General features: G+C 55.5%; 1 protein-coding gene across 1 annotated transcript; it reads right to left on the bottom strand.

Moving 5' to 3' along the window:
• Positions 1-9,983: 9,983 nt before the first annotated feature.
• Positions 9,984-16,172, bottom strand: P3H4 (prolyl 3-hydroxylase family member 4 (inactive)). The gene is made up of 8 exons (XM_063111599.1): positions 15,676-16,172; positions 15,431-15,583; positions 15,130-15,301; positions 14,256-14,384; positions 13,188-13,333; positions 12,466-12,549; positions 10,695-10,839; positions 9,984-10,421 (listed from the first exon to the last, which is right to left on the bottom strand). The coding sequence occupies exons 1-8, from the start codon at positions 16,141-16,143 to the stop codon at positions 10,399-10,401; spliced, it is 1,320 nt and encodes a 439-aa protein (XP_062967669.1). The 5' UTR covers positions 16,144-16,172; the 3' UTR covers positions 9,984-10,398.
• Between the last annotated feature and the right edge of the window lie 286 nt (positions 16,173-16,458).

Here is a 16,458-nt window from a genome sequence, read left to right as displayed (position 1 = left end):
AAGTGGTAATAACATAATTGTATAGCATTTCATAGGCTTTGTGCTGGCTTGGGATTTTTTCCCCAAAGATGGAGTGCTCCTGGGATTTAGAATTAGAAGGTCTGGGTTTGGGTCCTGGCATTTAGTACCAGTATGATCTTAGGCAATTTACTTCACCTTTCACCCTGTTTCTATTCATCTGTAAAACAGGTACATTAGCTACGTCTATCTTACCAGAGTGTGGGGGATTAAGTGAAGTAAGTTTTGTGAAAGTACTTGGACAACTGCTAAATGTTGCAATTTAAATTATTCATGTGGGTTTTTTAAATTCTCACGACAAGGGGGCTGGCCGGTTAGCTCAGTTGGTTAGAGCATGGCCTTATAACGCCAAGGTCAACCCTGTACCACACAGTTATTAAAAATAAGTAAATAAATAAAAAGCTGTATTAAATTTTTTTTTTTTTTTTTTTAAAGATGACCAGTAAGGGGATCTTAACCCTTGACTTGGTGTTGTCAGCACCACGCTCAGCCAGTGAGCAAACCGGCCATCCCTATATGGGATCCGAACCCGGGGCCTTGGTGTTATCAGCACCACACTCTCCGGAGTGAGCCACGGGCCGGCCCCAAAAGCTGTATTAAATTCTCATGACAGTTTTGAAAATTCGTTAGGACAACAAAACAATCTTCATTTTAAATAAAGATAAAGAAACTGAGGTTCAGAGAGGTCACAAAACGAGAAAGTGGCACACCCCAAGCTAGAACCCCTTCCTTCTAATTTCAAGGCCCATCAAACCATGTGTTCTCCTCCTGGAAGAATAGCATAGACATGAAATGTCAAAGCAGTGGGGAAGGGGCAGGGAAAAGATAAAAACACTCTGGGAGAGAGAGAAGGGCAATTATTTCAAAAAAAGATAAAGTATTGGTGTAAGGAGGCTTTGGTAGGTTTGGAAAAAGTCAGGCAGCAGATCTAAAGGAAATTGAGTGCTGGCACAAAAGAAATGAGGCAGCAGGCCTCTCCGGAGTGGAAGAGCCTGGGTTAGAAATCAGAAAGAACTTCTCAACAGGCAGCTTAAGAAGACAAAGGCATTTCCTTTCAGTGGTCGATAAAATGAATGCTGGTGGTGGCTGTACAGTGTGCCAAGGGTCCTACAGACATTTATTCATTCAATACCAACTGAATGCTGGACTCTGGGTTAGACCCTGGTGACACAGAAAATAGAAAGGATTCCAATCTTCAAAGAGCTCAAAGAGGGATAAGCATAAACAGCCTGTGTGTGTGGGTGTCAGGGGAGTGGTTGTTTAGAAAAGGGTCCCCCCTCAAAAAAGCTTTATATCCCCAAATCTAGCACAGAGGATGGGCTGGGTGAAAGTACAGTAGTGGCATCCTTGACTACTTTCCCCACCAGAGAAAGGAATGACGGCTGAACATTTTCCCTCCTGAAGTTGTGCCATCTAAGAAGTCTTCCCAGAGTAGTCCAGGGAGATATCAATATCCCCAAACCAGTTGCCGTGCCACATGCCAAGCCACTGCCCTTTGCTTTGTTTCCCTAACTCTCCCTCCTCCAGCTTACCCCAGTACCTTGATCCCTACCTTACCCCTGCTCCACCCAGCCACTTGCCACCCTGCTGCATAGTGCAGTGGCCAGCCCGCAGCTTGGGATGGAAAGAGTTCACAATCCTAGGGTGCTGCTACCTCCAGGCTTTCATTTCCTCCTCCTCCCACCCACCTCCCACCTCCCCACCCCCACCTCCACACATACACATGTACACACGTAAGTACTTCCCAGCCCAAGCCTGGCTCAACTCCCTCCTCTTTCTCCTGACTTAGCAAACAGGCAGGGTAAGGCTGGTTGACTGCGCAGAGGGGTGGAGGAGCCTGGGTGGGGTGGAGGGGCAGAAATAAGGCTTCAGAATAAAGCCTCGTGTGTGTGTGTGTGTGTGTGTGTGTGTGTGTGTCTCCTTGTGTGTCTTAGCATGGTACATGTTGCAACACACCAGCCCCAAAACTAAGCACACAGGCTGGGACTGGGTGGAGGCACCACCACAGCATCAGAAAAGACTGAGATTAAAGCTGTGCATCTCCCCCCAATCAAGGAATTTTCTGCACATTTATTAAGCACCTAGTATGTGCTTGCCAGGCACTGAAGATTCATCTGTATCTAAGGATACAGAAAAGAATCAGAAAATGATGTTTCAGCTGTCTGTTTAGGGGATTTGGTCTCACAGGAGTAGGAAGTGCCTAGGGGTAGGGATGAGGGTTGCTGTGACCACAGTCTCCCCTGTAGCTTGAACTTGAAGGAAAGCCCACAAGACCTTCTTTTCCAGTCCCCTGTCTTCAAGCCTTTAAAAGCAAGAATTCAGTTAGCTCACGTGGTGAGAGCGTGGTGCTGATAACACCAAGGTCAAGGGTTCAGATCCCAGCCTCAACGAAAGGGGGGGGGCAGGAATTCTCTGACAAATCTCCAGGAAAGGAGATTCTCCAGCTTCCCTTATGGTGAATGACCATGTCTCCTTATTCTAACACTGGTAAACTCCTTCTGGTGTCTAGTGTCCATTGATATTCGTACAGTTTAAAGTCATTTCTCTTGCCCAGAGCTCACTGGAAGGAGAGTCCGTGGGCCACCAAGAACACATACGGTTAACTCAACCTGGAAGCTTTTGGGGCCTCAGAGTAAAGAAAGAGGGCTGGCCAGTTAGCTAAATTGGTCATAGCATGGTGTTGGGTAACACCAAAGTCAAGGCTTAGGATCCTCAAACCCAGCCAGCAGCCAAAAAAACAAAACAGAAGCAGAAAGGGCACCAAGTGGCCCATCCCAAGCTGCCCCAGAGACAGAGGTAACTGACAAAGAGGGGTCCAGTAAGGACTTGTTGGGAGGGAGGGGAGCTAGCGGGGGATGGGGAGGCGCTTCTCTAGGGGAGGTGAAGAGCATCGCCAGTGTCCTGGATGGCCAGGCCACACCACTCACCTCGCTTCCCCTCGTCCTCCACGGGGCCTCTGGGGCCATATAAGGAGGTGGAAGAGGGTCTCTTCTCTGTTAGAACATAGTCCTTATTCTACAGGGCCCCTTCCCCAAACAGAGACAGGAAGAGATTTAGGTCTGCCCATGCCACGACACACACGCCCTTTCATGCTCACACCTCGCAGACATACACTCATGGGTGCACATTCACATACCCAAACGCCAGCTGCCTCGGCTTTCTCTCCCCAGCACACACATGCACACCCTTCTTCCCTCCTCTTCAGCTTCAGATGGCCACATCTATAAAGGGGGACCACGGGTGAGCACTGGGTTGCCAAACTTCAGGCTGATAGAGGTAACTTTTAATCACACAGTAGCCTCTCCCCTAGCTTTGTGGCAGCAGATAAAGAGAACAGACAACTAGAAGTCCTCCCAGGTGGAAGACTCAAATCAAAGGCAATATAAAAAGTTAGTGGCATCTTGGGCATGGGCAGGGGCAGAACCATCCTTAGAGCAGGGGAAGAGGGCTTCTGTCCTGGGTCCTGCCCTTTATTTATTTATTTATTTATTTATAAAAGATGACTGGTAAGGGGATCTTAACCCTTGCCTTGATGTTGTCAGCACCACGCTCTCCCAAGCGAGCTAACCGGCCATACCTATATAGGATCCGAACCCGTGGCCTTGGTGTTATCAGCACCGCACTCTCCCAAGTGAGCCACAGGCCGGCCCATGGGTCCTGCCCTTTAAAGGTCCCAGCTCTGGCCCTCCCAGGGAGGGGGAAGGTTGCCCCATCCACACAGGGCCCGGGCAATGACCTTACACGGAATTCAAAACCCTTCTAGACCATAATCCAGGTATCAGTAGCAGAAACTGTGGAATTCCTTGCCCAGCATTGACCCTGCTTCTAGGCCTGTGGGTCTCTTATGCTGGTTCTTCCCCGGAGAAACACACTAGCAGCACAGGTGGTGTGTGCATACTTAGGCCACAGGAGTGACAAGGGCAGTTACGGGGGGTGGTAAGGGGATGGACGCAGCACGGACACGTAAGCGGGCTGGGGTATCTACCTGTGTGTGCTGGAGGCCCTTGTGATATGGGCAGACCCAGAGGTGCTATGGGAAGGGGAGATGGTCCAGGGACTGGGGGCCGGGGACCAGTTCTCCCCGGGGCTGCCACATTCTGACAATGTCTGAGAAGTCTAAATTTCACAATAGCCTTTCAGGTCATTGTGGATGCATTCTGGTCACAGGATACCGTCTGTAACAGTTTGTTAGCCTGCTTTGTAATTTATTTACATCTATGTATGCAGGCGTCCACTTGTACTCCGGCCCCTGCCCACTGGTATTGGGGGGTGGGCCTCACTCAGGGTGACCCCTACACAGCTGGGGAGAGGACAGTGGCTGCAGAAGAGCCTCCAGGCTCCCAAATTCTGCTGGCTGGAGAGGGCCCAAGCATCGCCTAGAGCTGAAGACAGAGAAGGATGGTGCAAGGCCTGACGGGGTGGGGGTGGGAATGCTCCTGCTTTTTTGCTGCCCTTTGTCCAGCATAGGACGCTTGAGGGCACAGGCTGCCCACAGCCTGGTCCTCAGGCATGTGACCAGCCAGGGAGGGTTCTTAATTATAGAGGTAGCTTCAGCGACACTTCCCTGCAAGGCATGTGGGTGGGGATGGAATGTCAAAAGGAAAACAGGGAGGCAAGAAAACAGAGATAGGATGGGCCAGAAATAGTTCAGTCCAGGGCGAGACACCAGCAGCCAGGGGTGGTGGAAGGAGAGGCTGGAGGAGGGTCAGGACCTCTCCAGGGAATGTCTGTCCCGAAGTCACCCCCCTTACCCACTCCAAATCCCCCAAGGTGCAATTCCTCTGGGACTTCCGGAGCCCAACAAGATGGGCTCCCAGCATCGGGATTGTATTCTGGAGCTGGGTCTCACTGGCTCTCTGAGCGGCCCCCTCTCGCTCTGAGTGGGTTTGGTGGGGAGAAGGCGGAGCGAGACCTTGCCACCTGAGTGACCCCACTTCCGGCTCCTTGGGGGGCGACTCCACGCACAGGCTGACACGGCTGGGGCCCTGCCCGCCATGCCAATCTGCCTGCCCCTCCCTCCCTCCAGGACCCAGGACACAAGCCTGCCCGGACAAGGGTCCCTTCCCTTGGAGAGGCGACCCCTCCCAAGAGTGTGTGCGCATGCGCACACAGATGGGGGCCGCAATCTCCCCCCACCTATGGGGAGTCCTTGGGAAGAGGAAGAAGGAATAGTCTAAGCAGAGCCCCCTTTTCCTTGTATACATGAGGAAACTGAGGCTGGAGCCAGGAGAGGAACTTCCCTAACGTTCACACCAACAAATTGCTGGCAGGGCTGGGACGTGAACTCCCGACCACCAGCCCACTTCGCCCAATACAGGTCTCTTTCCACCCCAGTGAAGGTAGGGGGGTGGGGGTGCGCAGTGGGGGAGATAAGAGCGATTTTGCAGGGCTGATTGTGTCAGCCTGACGTGTGACTACAGGAAAACTTTGGGATTAGAGAGCCAGGGCTGGGGGAGGGATCTAAAGCAGAAACCTAGGCTTTACCACCCAGAACCACAGCAATGAATTATGCAAAAAGACCCTTCTCCAACCCCCCAGACCCCACCGCCCTGCCTCCCGGGTCTCCAGGCCTGGCTCCACCTTGGTAAGAACTGGGGTGGGACTTGGAGGCCCCCACCTGGTACTTTAATCCCATCTTCCCCAGTCCCGTCCCACAGCCCCCAAAGAATTTGAGAGTTGAGATCCTTGAATATTTCATCAGCACTTCAGCCTCCAGTTGAAGCAGCAGCCAACGTACAGCTCACGGATAATTTATGGCCCCAACAGAGAACCTGGAAGTAGCCAGGGGGAGGGGCGGGCGAGTGGGGGAGGGTGACGGGTGATGCCTGGAGCTGGCAGTTGATAAGGGTGCTGGAGAGAAGCCAGCCCGATCCAGTGTGTAAGAGGTCGGGGGAAGGCGCTCCAACGCCAGGGACATTGCCATTTCTGAGGATATCAATGTATTAAAAAATAAATAAACAAAACAGGGCTATCAAAATAATTGTGCTAAAGGTTAAAGTCACATGACAAACATTTTCTGACTTCAGTCCTGCCTCTGTCTCTGTATAACCTCATTTGGAGATAACATAGAAACTTGTAATAGGAAGTCCTTTTATGGCTGTGAGACCCTCAAATGACCCCCTTCTCCCCACAACCACCCGGGCCATGGATAAAGGCCAGATTCCCCACTTGGATTGGCTGAACCCCACCCCTTCCCAGCCTCCTCCTCCAGGAAGGCTGCTAGGATTTAGCGAAGTGGTCAAGGGAAAAGGAGGGAATCTGGCTTGGCCATCTCTTACTCTGGCCCAGGAACGTAAGATTGCACTTTTCTTCTAAAAGGCAAGATCGGAAACGTTACCCAAAGTGGAAAATGTCAAGTTCTCTTGGCCTCTTTGCACATGACCTACCTAAGGGACTCCTTCCAGAGAGTCAAAGGATCAATATTATGTATGTGGGGGGAAGGTAAACAAGCAAGCATATTCTCCCACTTACTTTAATTTCCCCACCTGAATCATGGGCATGAGACAGGCTCCCATCCCAAAGGCTGTTTGGGGGACAGAAGAGATGCTATCCAGGCACCTGGGCGCCAGCTGGGACCCAGGCAGGTGGTCATTATGGGGTGATGTGTCCACAGGTCAGGCCTGGGGTTTGGGCTGGGGCTGGTTCCCATGGGCCACCCTGGCCCCCAGCACACTCCCATTCAATCCCTGAGTCATCTTGGAACCTCATGGTGAAGGGAGCTGGGCAGGGCTATGCCAGCCTAGCTTACAGTGAGCCCCAGCCCTGGGGGCCTGACCCATACTCTCTAGGCCTCAATTTCCCCATCCGTGAAATTGGGGACATCTGCCAGGACTGTCCTTGGAGAGAAGTTGCAGGAGAAGGAAGGCCTGGAGGAAAGACCCAGGGTGGAGAAACTGGCCAGGGGGGCTTGGGCCCTACCAGTGCACTGCCAGGACCTCCCCAGCCTGGTTGAGTTGTTGGTCTTAGTGACAACTGGACACAGCCTTCTGACATTGGGAAAGTGCCACTCCTTATTCTCCCAGAGACAGGAAGCACCAGGGTGAGACTTCAAGAACGATTTGTCGGGGGTGGGGAGGCGGGCCAGTTAGCTCTGTTGGTTGGAGGACAGTGTTATAACACCAAGGTCAAGGGTTTGAATCCCCATACTGTGCAGCCACCAAAAGCAAAAACAAAAAAACAATTTTTCAAATCTCAGAGGGGAATTTCTCCCACTGGAATTGGGGGGGGGGGCGGCTGTGGGACTCCTTCCCCCCTCCCCTAACCATCACTGTCAGGATTCAGTGGTTGGTCTAAGTGACCCCAGCAACTCTGTCCCCAGGCCCCTTGCTCGCTCCCTTCTCCTCGTCGCTCCTTTCTTCCTTTTGTTTTGGCAGCCGGCATCCAGGCCATGAGGGATCTGACCTTTGACCTTGTTGACCTTGGTGTTATCCCCAGTGAGCAAACCAGCCAGCCCTTTCTTCTCTCTTCCCTCCTCTCCCTCTCTTCTCGAACTCCTTGCCTCCCACAATGAGCGTTGTAGGGCTTTGTCTCCACATCCGGGAACCCTCACCTTCCTCTCCCGAACCCCCACTGACAGCCTAAAAGGACAAGGACAGCACCTGAGACCAGGGCATTGTCTCCCCTCCCTCCCTTCCCTGAGCAGCACTGATGTAGAGAGAAAAGGTCCAAACCAGCTCAGCCGCCTCGAGGAAGCTCCGACAAGCTGCTCCTCATTCCGCAGGCTCGCGTGGAGCAGAGGGGGCTGATATCTCTGTTGCAAGACTGTTTGGAGGATTATGAAGAACTTGTCAAGTGCCTGGCACACAGGGGGTACTCGGTACGTGGTAGTAGCTACGATCTCCTTAGGATGGGGTCTCCTGGGGTCCAGGACGCCTCTGTGGCACCTAAGTCTGGCCCTTTTATGTGAGACCCATCATACTACAGATTCTAGGACTGATGAGCTGCTGGGTGGGGTGCCGGGGGCGGGGTGAGGAGGTGGGCGGGGCGAGCGAGGCAGAGACGGAGGAGGGAGGGCGCCTGGACTGGGTGGGGTTGTGAGAGTGGGCTGGAGGGCCCCAGAGGGCCCACGCTGGGACTCGCTGGGACTTGGTCTCACCGGTTTGGGGAGCTGGCTGGGCAATGCGGAGACACTGGGAGAGGTGGGAGGGGCAGGCGGCTACCTGGGAAAGGAGCTGAGTAAGGCACACTGGACAGGCAGGGCCTGGGCTGAAGGCCTGGATGGAGGGATACGTATCTGGGGGGGGCTGGCCTTCTGCTCCCAGGGGATATCCCCCCCAAACATGCACTGCTCAACCGTCACACACCCAGAGACACCCTTCTCAGACACACACATGGACACACATCTCAACACACTTACTCACACTGCACCCCTCAGCTCTCTCGATTCCTCTTCCCTGGCTCTATTTCCCCCTCACCCATATCTGAATGCCTACCTAATTTATATATTATAACATTTATTGTTTGCTGCCTGTTGTCTCCCTGCTTGAATGTAAGCTCCACGAGGAGGACGGTAGGGCATTTGACCTGCTTTGTTCACTATTGTACACCCATCAACCACAGCGTGCCTGGCCCATAGTAGGTGCCCAGTAAATATGTTGAATGAGTGAATGAAACCGTCTCAAAACACATTCACGTGTGCACGCACACTCAAACCCACGTGCAGAGACACGCTCAGCCACCCACAAGGCTGCCATGGACATTCCCAGCCCTGCGCGCACAGGCACACGCTCACACCCAGACCAGCAATCCATGTGACGCACAGCACACAGACAGACCTTCTCTCTCCACACAGGCACTTTCAGACCTACACCCGGCCGTCCAGATTCCAGAGCTCGCACTCATCACAGGCACACGTTTCTGCAGACCAGCTCAGGCACATCCCAGCTCCCCACCCTCTGAAGTGCCAGCCCTGGAGGGCAGCTCCTCCCAGAAACAGGGGCGGGCCTCATGGATGCTGACAACACAGCAGCTAGGAAGAGGAGGGGTGGGGCAGGGCCACCCTGGCACCTGGGAGCTGTAAGACCCACCCATGGGAGGGGGGAGGGAGTGAGGTCACTGAGCCCTGTGTCTTGACCTAGCCCTTGCTCCAGACTCAGACTTATCCCAACCAAAGGCCTAGAGGTGGGGTCTGGGGTGGGACAGGGAGTCCTCCCGGGCACAGAGATGGGTGAGGCACAGGCCAGGTCACCTGGCACATCTGGGGGAGGGGAAAGGTGTGGACAGTGAGAACTCAGCTTCCCAGCTTCGACGCCACTCTCCAGTAGGAAGACGCTTCTGCCACCCTGCCCCCTGGGAGGCCTGAAATGGGGGCAGTGGGACAGAATTGTCTCCTGCCTGGCCTTGGCCCTGGGTTCTTCCCTAGAGAGGCCCCCATGTCCCTTGTGTGAAATAGGGGTGGTGGTGGTGGTGAGTCACAGCGCTGGGTGGCAGCTACAGGGCACCATCCTTGCCCCCACACCTCTGGACCCGACCCCCTGGAGTGGATGCAAGATTGGGCAAGAGGTGTCTGGCTGTCTCACTGCACCCCAACAAGTCCCAATAATCAAATCATATCCCTAGGGCTCCTCAGATGAGCTGGGGCACCAACCTAGCAGGGCATGCTTGCTCTAAGGAGCCTGGGACAGTAAATGCCAGAAGTAGATGTCCTCGGCCCCCTCCCCACACTTGCCACATTCCCCAAGGGAAGTGATGTTGAACTAGGAAAACAGCACATCCCATCTTAGAAATCTGAAACCACCATCTTCCCCAGACTCAGGAGGGCAGTGTCCTCGCGCCCCCTGGTGGCGGGTCTACAATTGCATGCCACACACGCCCTTCTCATCTCCAACCCCACCCCGCCCCCAGGGCACCAAACTGTCCCCACCCCTCCATTTTACAATTGAGGAGAGAGGGGCAAAGAGGGAGGGAACAAAGGACCTGCACCCTTGCAGCCCAGCTCTGAGGAGAAAGGAACCCAGGTGCTGAGGTTCAGTCAACAACCAACGTTTATTGAGCACACACTGTCAGGCCACCAGACTGCTAGATTCCCGGTCCAGTGCTCTTCATGACCCTGGCTGCTCCTCTGCCGTTTGGGATAAGACTCAGGCCAGCAGCTGGAGCTTTCTCCTCCAGGAGACTGTCCAGGTGGGGGCAGCAGCGGGAAGGAGGACGAACCCCCATTAGCCCACCTGTCAACCTGCAGCACCAACACTATCCTGTGGTCCAGAGACACAGAAGCAGGACTGGGGAGCAGCACTCACAGCTGAGATAGGAAGGGGGCCTGGTCAGCTGTGTCCATTTTAAGTTTTTAATAAATAGTTCTTGCTGCTGCCCAGGCTGGTGAGAGTGGTGCCACTCGGCCCAGGATTCCCAAGCTCTTGAGGGATGCAGGTCGCCCCCTTTTCATGCCAGTTCAGGCTCTGGCTCTGAAAAGCAAAGGAGAAAGCACTGGGGTTAGCCCCCCACCGACTCCCAACAGGTGTCCGGGTGCTGTCCTGGCAGGAGGTGGAGGAGGCTGGGGAGGCTCCCAGGACCAGGTCTCGCTGGCCCCAGCTCTGGGAGGGAGGCTGTACCTTCCCCCACCCCCAAGCTGGAAGCCCCTAGAGGAGGGGTCCCAGCACCCACACACAAACTCCATTGGCTCTGCATCTGTCCCCGACCTCCATCCCTGCCACTCCACCAGGGCCCAAGCCACTGACCAGCCTCAGCTTCGTCTCCTTTGGCATCTGGTTCTTGCCACCAGTTGGCAAAGATACCCTCCTCGTAGTCACCTTCCCCCTCGAACTCGGCATCAGATGGGGGATCCTCAGGCTCTGTGGGCGGTTCTGACTCCTCCAGCTCCATCTAGAGCAGCCCCCGGGTTGGGGAAAAGCCAGGTCACAACAGGCCCAAACCCAAAGGGGGTCCTTTCTTGACCAAGAGGACCTCCCATACCATCTCTCAGTCCCCAAAACCCCTCCCTCCCCAGTCTCAAGTTCTAACCCGAGAAGGTTTTAAAGGTCTCCCTCAAGGTCCTATTCCTGAACTGCCACATCCCTGAACTGATGCCTGGGGCCCCACCAGTAGAGATTCAGTGTTAGCATGAGCATCACCCTCTCCACGGCCCCACCTTTTAAGGACAAGTGCACCAGTGAGAAGACTGCTAGTCCCTGCATAGTGTTTGCTCATACTGTCACCCTGCCAGGAACACCTTTATTCCCCTGTGCCTGATGGCTCTTGAGGATGCCTCCAAGCCAGGGCAAGGTCCTCGCTGGTAACCCTGGCTAGGCCCAGAGCCCTCCTCGGGTGTCCTGTGCTGACCTCTCCAGCAGCAGTGTGTGGCTCCCCCATTAGACCATGAGCTGCTTGGGAAAGGGCCTGTGCCTTTCATCCATTTTACATACTTGATCTCATTCATTCATTCATTCATTCATTCATTCATTCATTCATTTATTTATTTATATTTTTAAGATGACTGGTAAGGGTATCTTAACCCTTGACTTGGTGTTGTCAGCACCACGCTCTCCCAAAGTGAGCTACCCGGCCATCCCTATATTGGATCCAAACCCATGGCCTTGGTGTTATCAGCACCACACTCTCCCGAGTGAGCCACGGGCTGGCTCTATATATCTACATTTTTCTATCTCATTTAATTCTCACCACAGCAGTGTGAGGTGGGCATTATTCTCCCCATCTGATGGACGAAGAAACAGAACTTTGAGAAGTCACCTAGGACTTGCCTGGAGGCTACCCAGCTGGTAAGAGGTGGAGCCAGGTCTGCCAAGCACCCACGCTTAGGTGCTAACAGTGTAGACCCTGCCCCTGAGTCTGATGAGTGGGGAGTGGGTGCATATACAAAGGAGAGGATGAAAAAGTAACCCCTGAGCAGCAACACCTTAGAAATCCAGGCCGTCAAACCCTCATTCAGAGTCAATGTAACACGCTATGGTCCTTCCTTCCTGGCACCCTGCATTCATTCAATCATTCACTTACTGGTTCATTCAAACTCAGTTTCTGAGTTCATTCAAAACCAGCTCTGTGCAGGCACCATGGGGAGCTGGGAATAACCTGGTTCCCTGTTCTGGAGCGAAATCTTCCAGGGAACTGGCTAGAGAAGAGGGTCAGGTGTGCGATACCAGGGCTGCAAAGAACTCCAGGTGTAGGCCATGTGGCCAGGGAGGCACAGAGGGTCAAAGTTGGCACTGCAAGACCAGAAGAGAGAGCCGGGGCATGCAGCAAGGGCTTCCTGGAGAGGTGCCATCTGAGTGTGCACTGGAGAAGCAGGATTGGGACACATAAAAAGCAAGGGCCCAGGAACACTGAGGCGGGGGAGAGAAGGAAAGGTGTAGATAAGGGACAGGCAGACCTCTCCAGCTTCAGACAGCTGACTGCCGGGGGCTAGGGTTGAACTTTGACACATACAGTGGCCCTAGGAAAAGGCCCAAGGTGTTCCCACCACAGCCCAGCCCTGGAGGGCAGGGGGCCACTCACCTCGTCATCTGACTGCAGGTACATGTGCGTGAACTCCAGCAGCTCCCGCAGCTCAGCAGTCTGGTTGTGGTACAGCATGGCCTCCTGAAAGGAGGGAAGGATAGGACATGAGCCAAACCCTGTCACCAGAGGGTGGGGGGTCCCAAGATCTGTGCCCACTGGCCCTTTTTCAGTTCAAGGATCAGGGAACCGGTATCAGCCCACATGCTAATCAAATAACCAGAGCTGCTTGGAGCACCGGGTTAAGTAGGATTCTGAGGGCTTAATGAGAAAGAGTGCCTCAATCAATTAGCAATGTCTGCCACTGACAAGGAAAGCAGCAGTGACACCATGTGCTCCACATTTGCCAGCCTTTCCTTGGACTCCAAGGGGTGTCCTCAGTTGGTTCGGGCTAGGGGGTCCCTGAGGAAGAAGGGCACAGGCCAGCACTGATGGCAATGAAGGTGGGAGGGGAGTGGGCAGGAAAGGACATGTGTTTTCCTGCCTGCTGTGCTAGTGAGGTGGGTAGTACCACCTCCACTTTGCAGGTGAGGCAACAGATTTGGTAAGGGTCAGTGATGTCCCCAGGGCCACACAGCTGTGGGGCTGGGGTTTGAACCCAAGACTCTAACCACAACCTATATCCTTTCTTTCCACTTCCCTCCCTGCCTATGGAGGAAACCAGGATTTTTTTTTACAAACTGCATGTCCAGCGAGTGCCTCAGTCAGCATGTAACGCCCACCTCCCGGGGCTGGAAGTCCTCCTCCTGCAGGCCCCAGCGAGCCCGGTGGAAGCGATAGTACACCAGGTTCTGCTGCATGACACTGTCCTGGGGGTCGAAGAGCATGTAGCTGGCGGCACTACGGGCAGCCTGACGCACGTCGTTCACTGTGGGTGGGAAAGGGTGAGGAGTGGCCCTGGCACTGCCCCTGCAGGGGCAACCCCTACCTATCCCACCACCGCCCCCTTTCCCAATTTAGTTCAGTGCCCCTGCCTCCAGCCACCTCCCAGAATACCTGCTGGGCTTCTCATCCCATCCAGTAATAATGTAAACTAGCACACATTGGGCACTTACTGGGTGCCAGGCCCTGTGTAGTCCATTTAAGCCCCACTGTTACTGTCATCCCCACTTTACAGACAAGAAATTGGAGGCCCAGAGAGTTTAGATAAATCACTCAAGCCCACACAGCTGGAGAATGATGGCACTGAGGAAGCAGAGGCCAGTGGCCTGGCCCTCAACCTCTCTGCTATCAACATCCATGAGGGTCTCCTGGCCCAGTGGGCCTCAGCCCCTCCACTCCAACTCCAACATGATTCAGGCTCTGTCTGAATCATGGCATTTCTGTGTTGCAGGAACCCTGGAGGCTGTCCATCTCTGCCCCAGTCAATGCCAGGATCTCTCTCAAGTGGGGAGAGCCACAAGTACCGGTATTAGTTTTTATTAGCCATGCAACTAATGGCTCCTTGCCCTCTATGACCCTCAGTCTCCTCATCTAAAAAATGGGTCCAGTAATGCCAGTTGCATGGTGTTGGTGAGAGGATCAGGTGAGATAAAGGACTTTATAAACTGTCAGGTGCTTTGCAGTCCTTGGCTATCTAGTCATTTGCCCCAGACTCCCTCTAATTCTCCCCTGAGGCCGCTCTCTGTTCCCACTCATAAGTCTCTCACCTGCCCCAGGCCCCCAGGGTCCCTTCCTCATATCCCCACCACCCCTAATCTTTCCTCCCAACAACCAGGGGTCCCAATCTGAGGGACAGGTCCCCACAACTCTTCCTCCTCCCCCATCTCCAGCCCACCCCAGAGGCTCACACTTGTAGTAGGCAAACTGCAGGTAGTGATACATGGTGGCCACGAACTTGTCCACGAAGTAGCCACCCACATTGGGAGTCAGATTGGCCTCACAGTCCACCTTGCACTGCAGGGACTCTGCAAAGAGATCTGGGGTGGGAGGCACCAGTGAGGAGCTCGTGTTGCTGAACAGCTCCATCCCACTCATGGGGAAGGCGCCAAATCCCAGCTCTGGCTACTGAGCCTGCTTCCTTGTCCAAAGTGCTTTGCTGTTGCAATCACATGATTATCGTGTTATCTTGATAACATACAATACATGATGCGGCATACAATATATGATGCTGAGGAAGATTACTATGGGCTGGGCTGACTTAACACCCCACAGCTAAACCCCCACCCCAAGCCAGAGAGAGCCAGGGCATTCTGGGAGAATGGCAAGTGAGGTTTGGAGGTGGGACTGAGGACCAGACAGAGAAGATCAGGACAGCCCCCCTTTCTGCCCCTGCTTGAGGAAACTGGGGGTTAGAGATCCCAAGAGTAAGTGTGATTTCTGCCCACAAACTGCTTTCTGCACACACCTGCTAGGCTGTTTCCCACCTCAGCACCTTTGCACCCGAAAGGCCTGTAACCCAACCTTCCCGGACCCTTTTGGGATGTCCTCTCTCTGCATCGATGCCCAGCACCTTGGGCCCTCCCGACGGTTGCCATTCGCACTCAGCGTCTCTCTCAGCAGGCTGAAGGCTCCGAGAGGGCAGAGTTGACACCTTACTCCTGTCCTGAGCACTTGGTATGTGCTCCGTAAATATACATGGAATGAATATGTGTGTCAAGGGGCCTTAGGAAGCAGGGCCCTGTGGGTGAGCGGGACGCCCACAGCGGTCTGGGTGGGGAATACCTGCTATAGCTGGATAGAAGTCTTTGAAGTCCACCTGCTCGTGGGCCCCCTCGCAGCCGGCCAGACACCGGGCAAAGACTGCCAGGTACTCGGCCAGGGCCCGCTCCATGTCCTCGGTGCTGCTGCGGAAATCCCCGCTGTTGTAGAGCTTCACAGCCCGGAGGAACACGGCCTGGGGGGGAGCGTGGCAGGGGGAGTCGGGGACCTCAACACCGCCCCTGCCCTACAAGCCCTCTTGGTGGGTGGGGGCGGTCAGGAAGGGGCGTCCGGGTCAGCCCTCCCCGCTGCCCCTCCAGCCCACCTCGTAGGGCTGAGCCTCTAGGTCCGTGAGGGACTCTTCGGCGACGTCGAGCATCCCCCGGTAGTAGTTGAGGTACTTGGCGGTCAGCTCGTGCTTCGGGTTCTTCTGGAGGAAGGTGTAGGCCGCGGCCACAGCCTTCTCCACCCGGTTAGCCTGGTGGAGGCCGGGGTAGGGGGAGCAAGGTCAGGCGGGCTTCGGGTTCTGGGAGGCCGGGCCCTCGGGCGGGGGGCGGGGCGGGCGCCCACCTTGAACAGCGCGTAGTGCAGGTACTGGTAGGGCAGGCGGCTCTGGAAGTCGCGCAGCAGCTGCCGCGGCGGGTAGGGCACCTGGAAGGCGGGCAGCGTCCGCTTGCAGCGCCGCAGGCAGGCGGCGCGCTCCAGGACGCGGCCGAAGAGCCGCAGCTCGCGGGCCCACTCGTCGCCGCGGTCGCCGTCGGGCCCGGGGGGCGAGGCGGCGGGCGGCGCGGGGCCGCTGCAGTTGGCGTGGCAGAAGGCCTCGCTGTCGCGCAGCAGGCGGTGCAGCCGCAGCGCCGCCTCGAGGTAGCGCGCGCTCTCGCGCCAGCTCTCGCCCTCGTACTGCTCCAGCGCGTGCCCGTAGGCCTCGGCCAGCGGCATCAGGTCCTCGGGTGGGAAGCCCCGGAAGCTGTACTTCTCGTACTGCGCCCCGGCGCTGCCTAGCAGCAGCCACAGCAGCGCCCACGCCGCCCGAGCCATGCCCGCGCCGCCCCGGCCGGCTCTCCGCAGCTGAGCAGGCGGCCGGGCGGGCGCGGGGGCCGGGCGGCGCGCCCGCTGGGTCTTAGCGCCGGCCCCGAGGCGAGGCGGGCGGGGGAGAGGCCTGGGTCGCGCCCCTCCCACCTTGTTCAGAGACTCCAGTAGCGTCCTGAGCCCCCGACTCTGGCCCGGCCTCTTGTCCTCGGGGGTCTTTCCCTTGACAGATGGAGGTGGGTGGGGTACGCTTTACGCCAGGAGTGGGGGGCCCGGAAAGTCCCTCCCCACACAGAGAGAGTGCCCGCACCTTGAGGTCGAGAC

This window comes from Cynocephalus volans, chromosome 10, assembly GCF_027409185.1.
Source record: "Cynocephalus volans isolate mCynVol1 chromosome 10, mCynVol1.pri, whole genome shotgun sequence".
In the NCBI taxonomy this organism is placed as follows: domain Eukaryota; kingdom Metazoa; phylum Chordata; class Mammalia; order Dermoptera; family Cynocephalidae; genus Cynocephalus; species Cynocephalus volans.
Note: the sequence above shows the minus strand (reverse complement) of the source record. Positions and strands in the feature narration are given on the sequence as shown.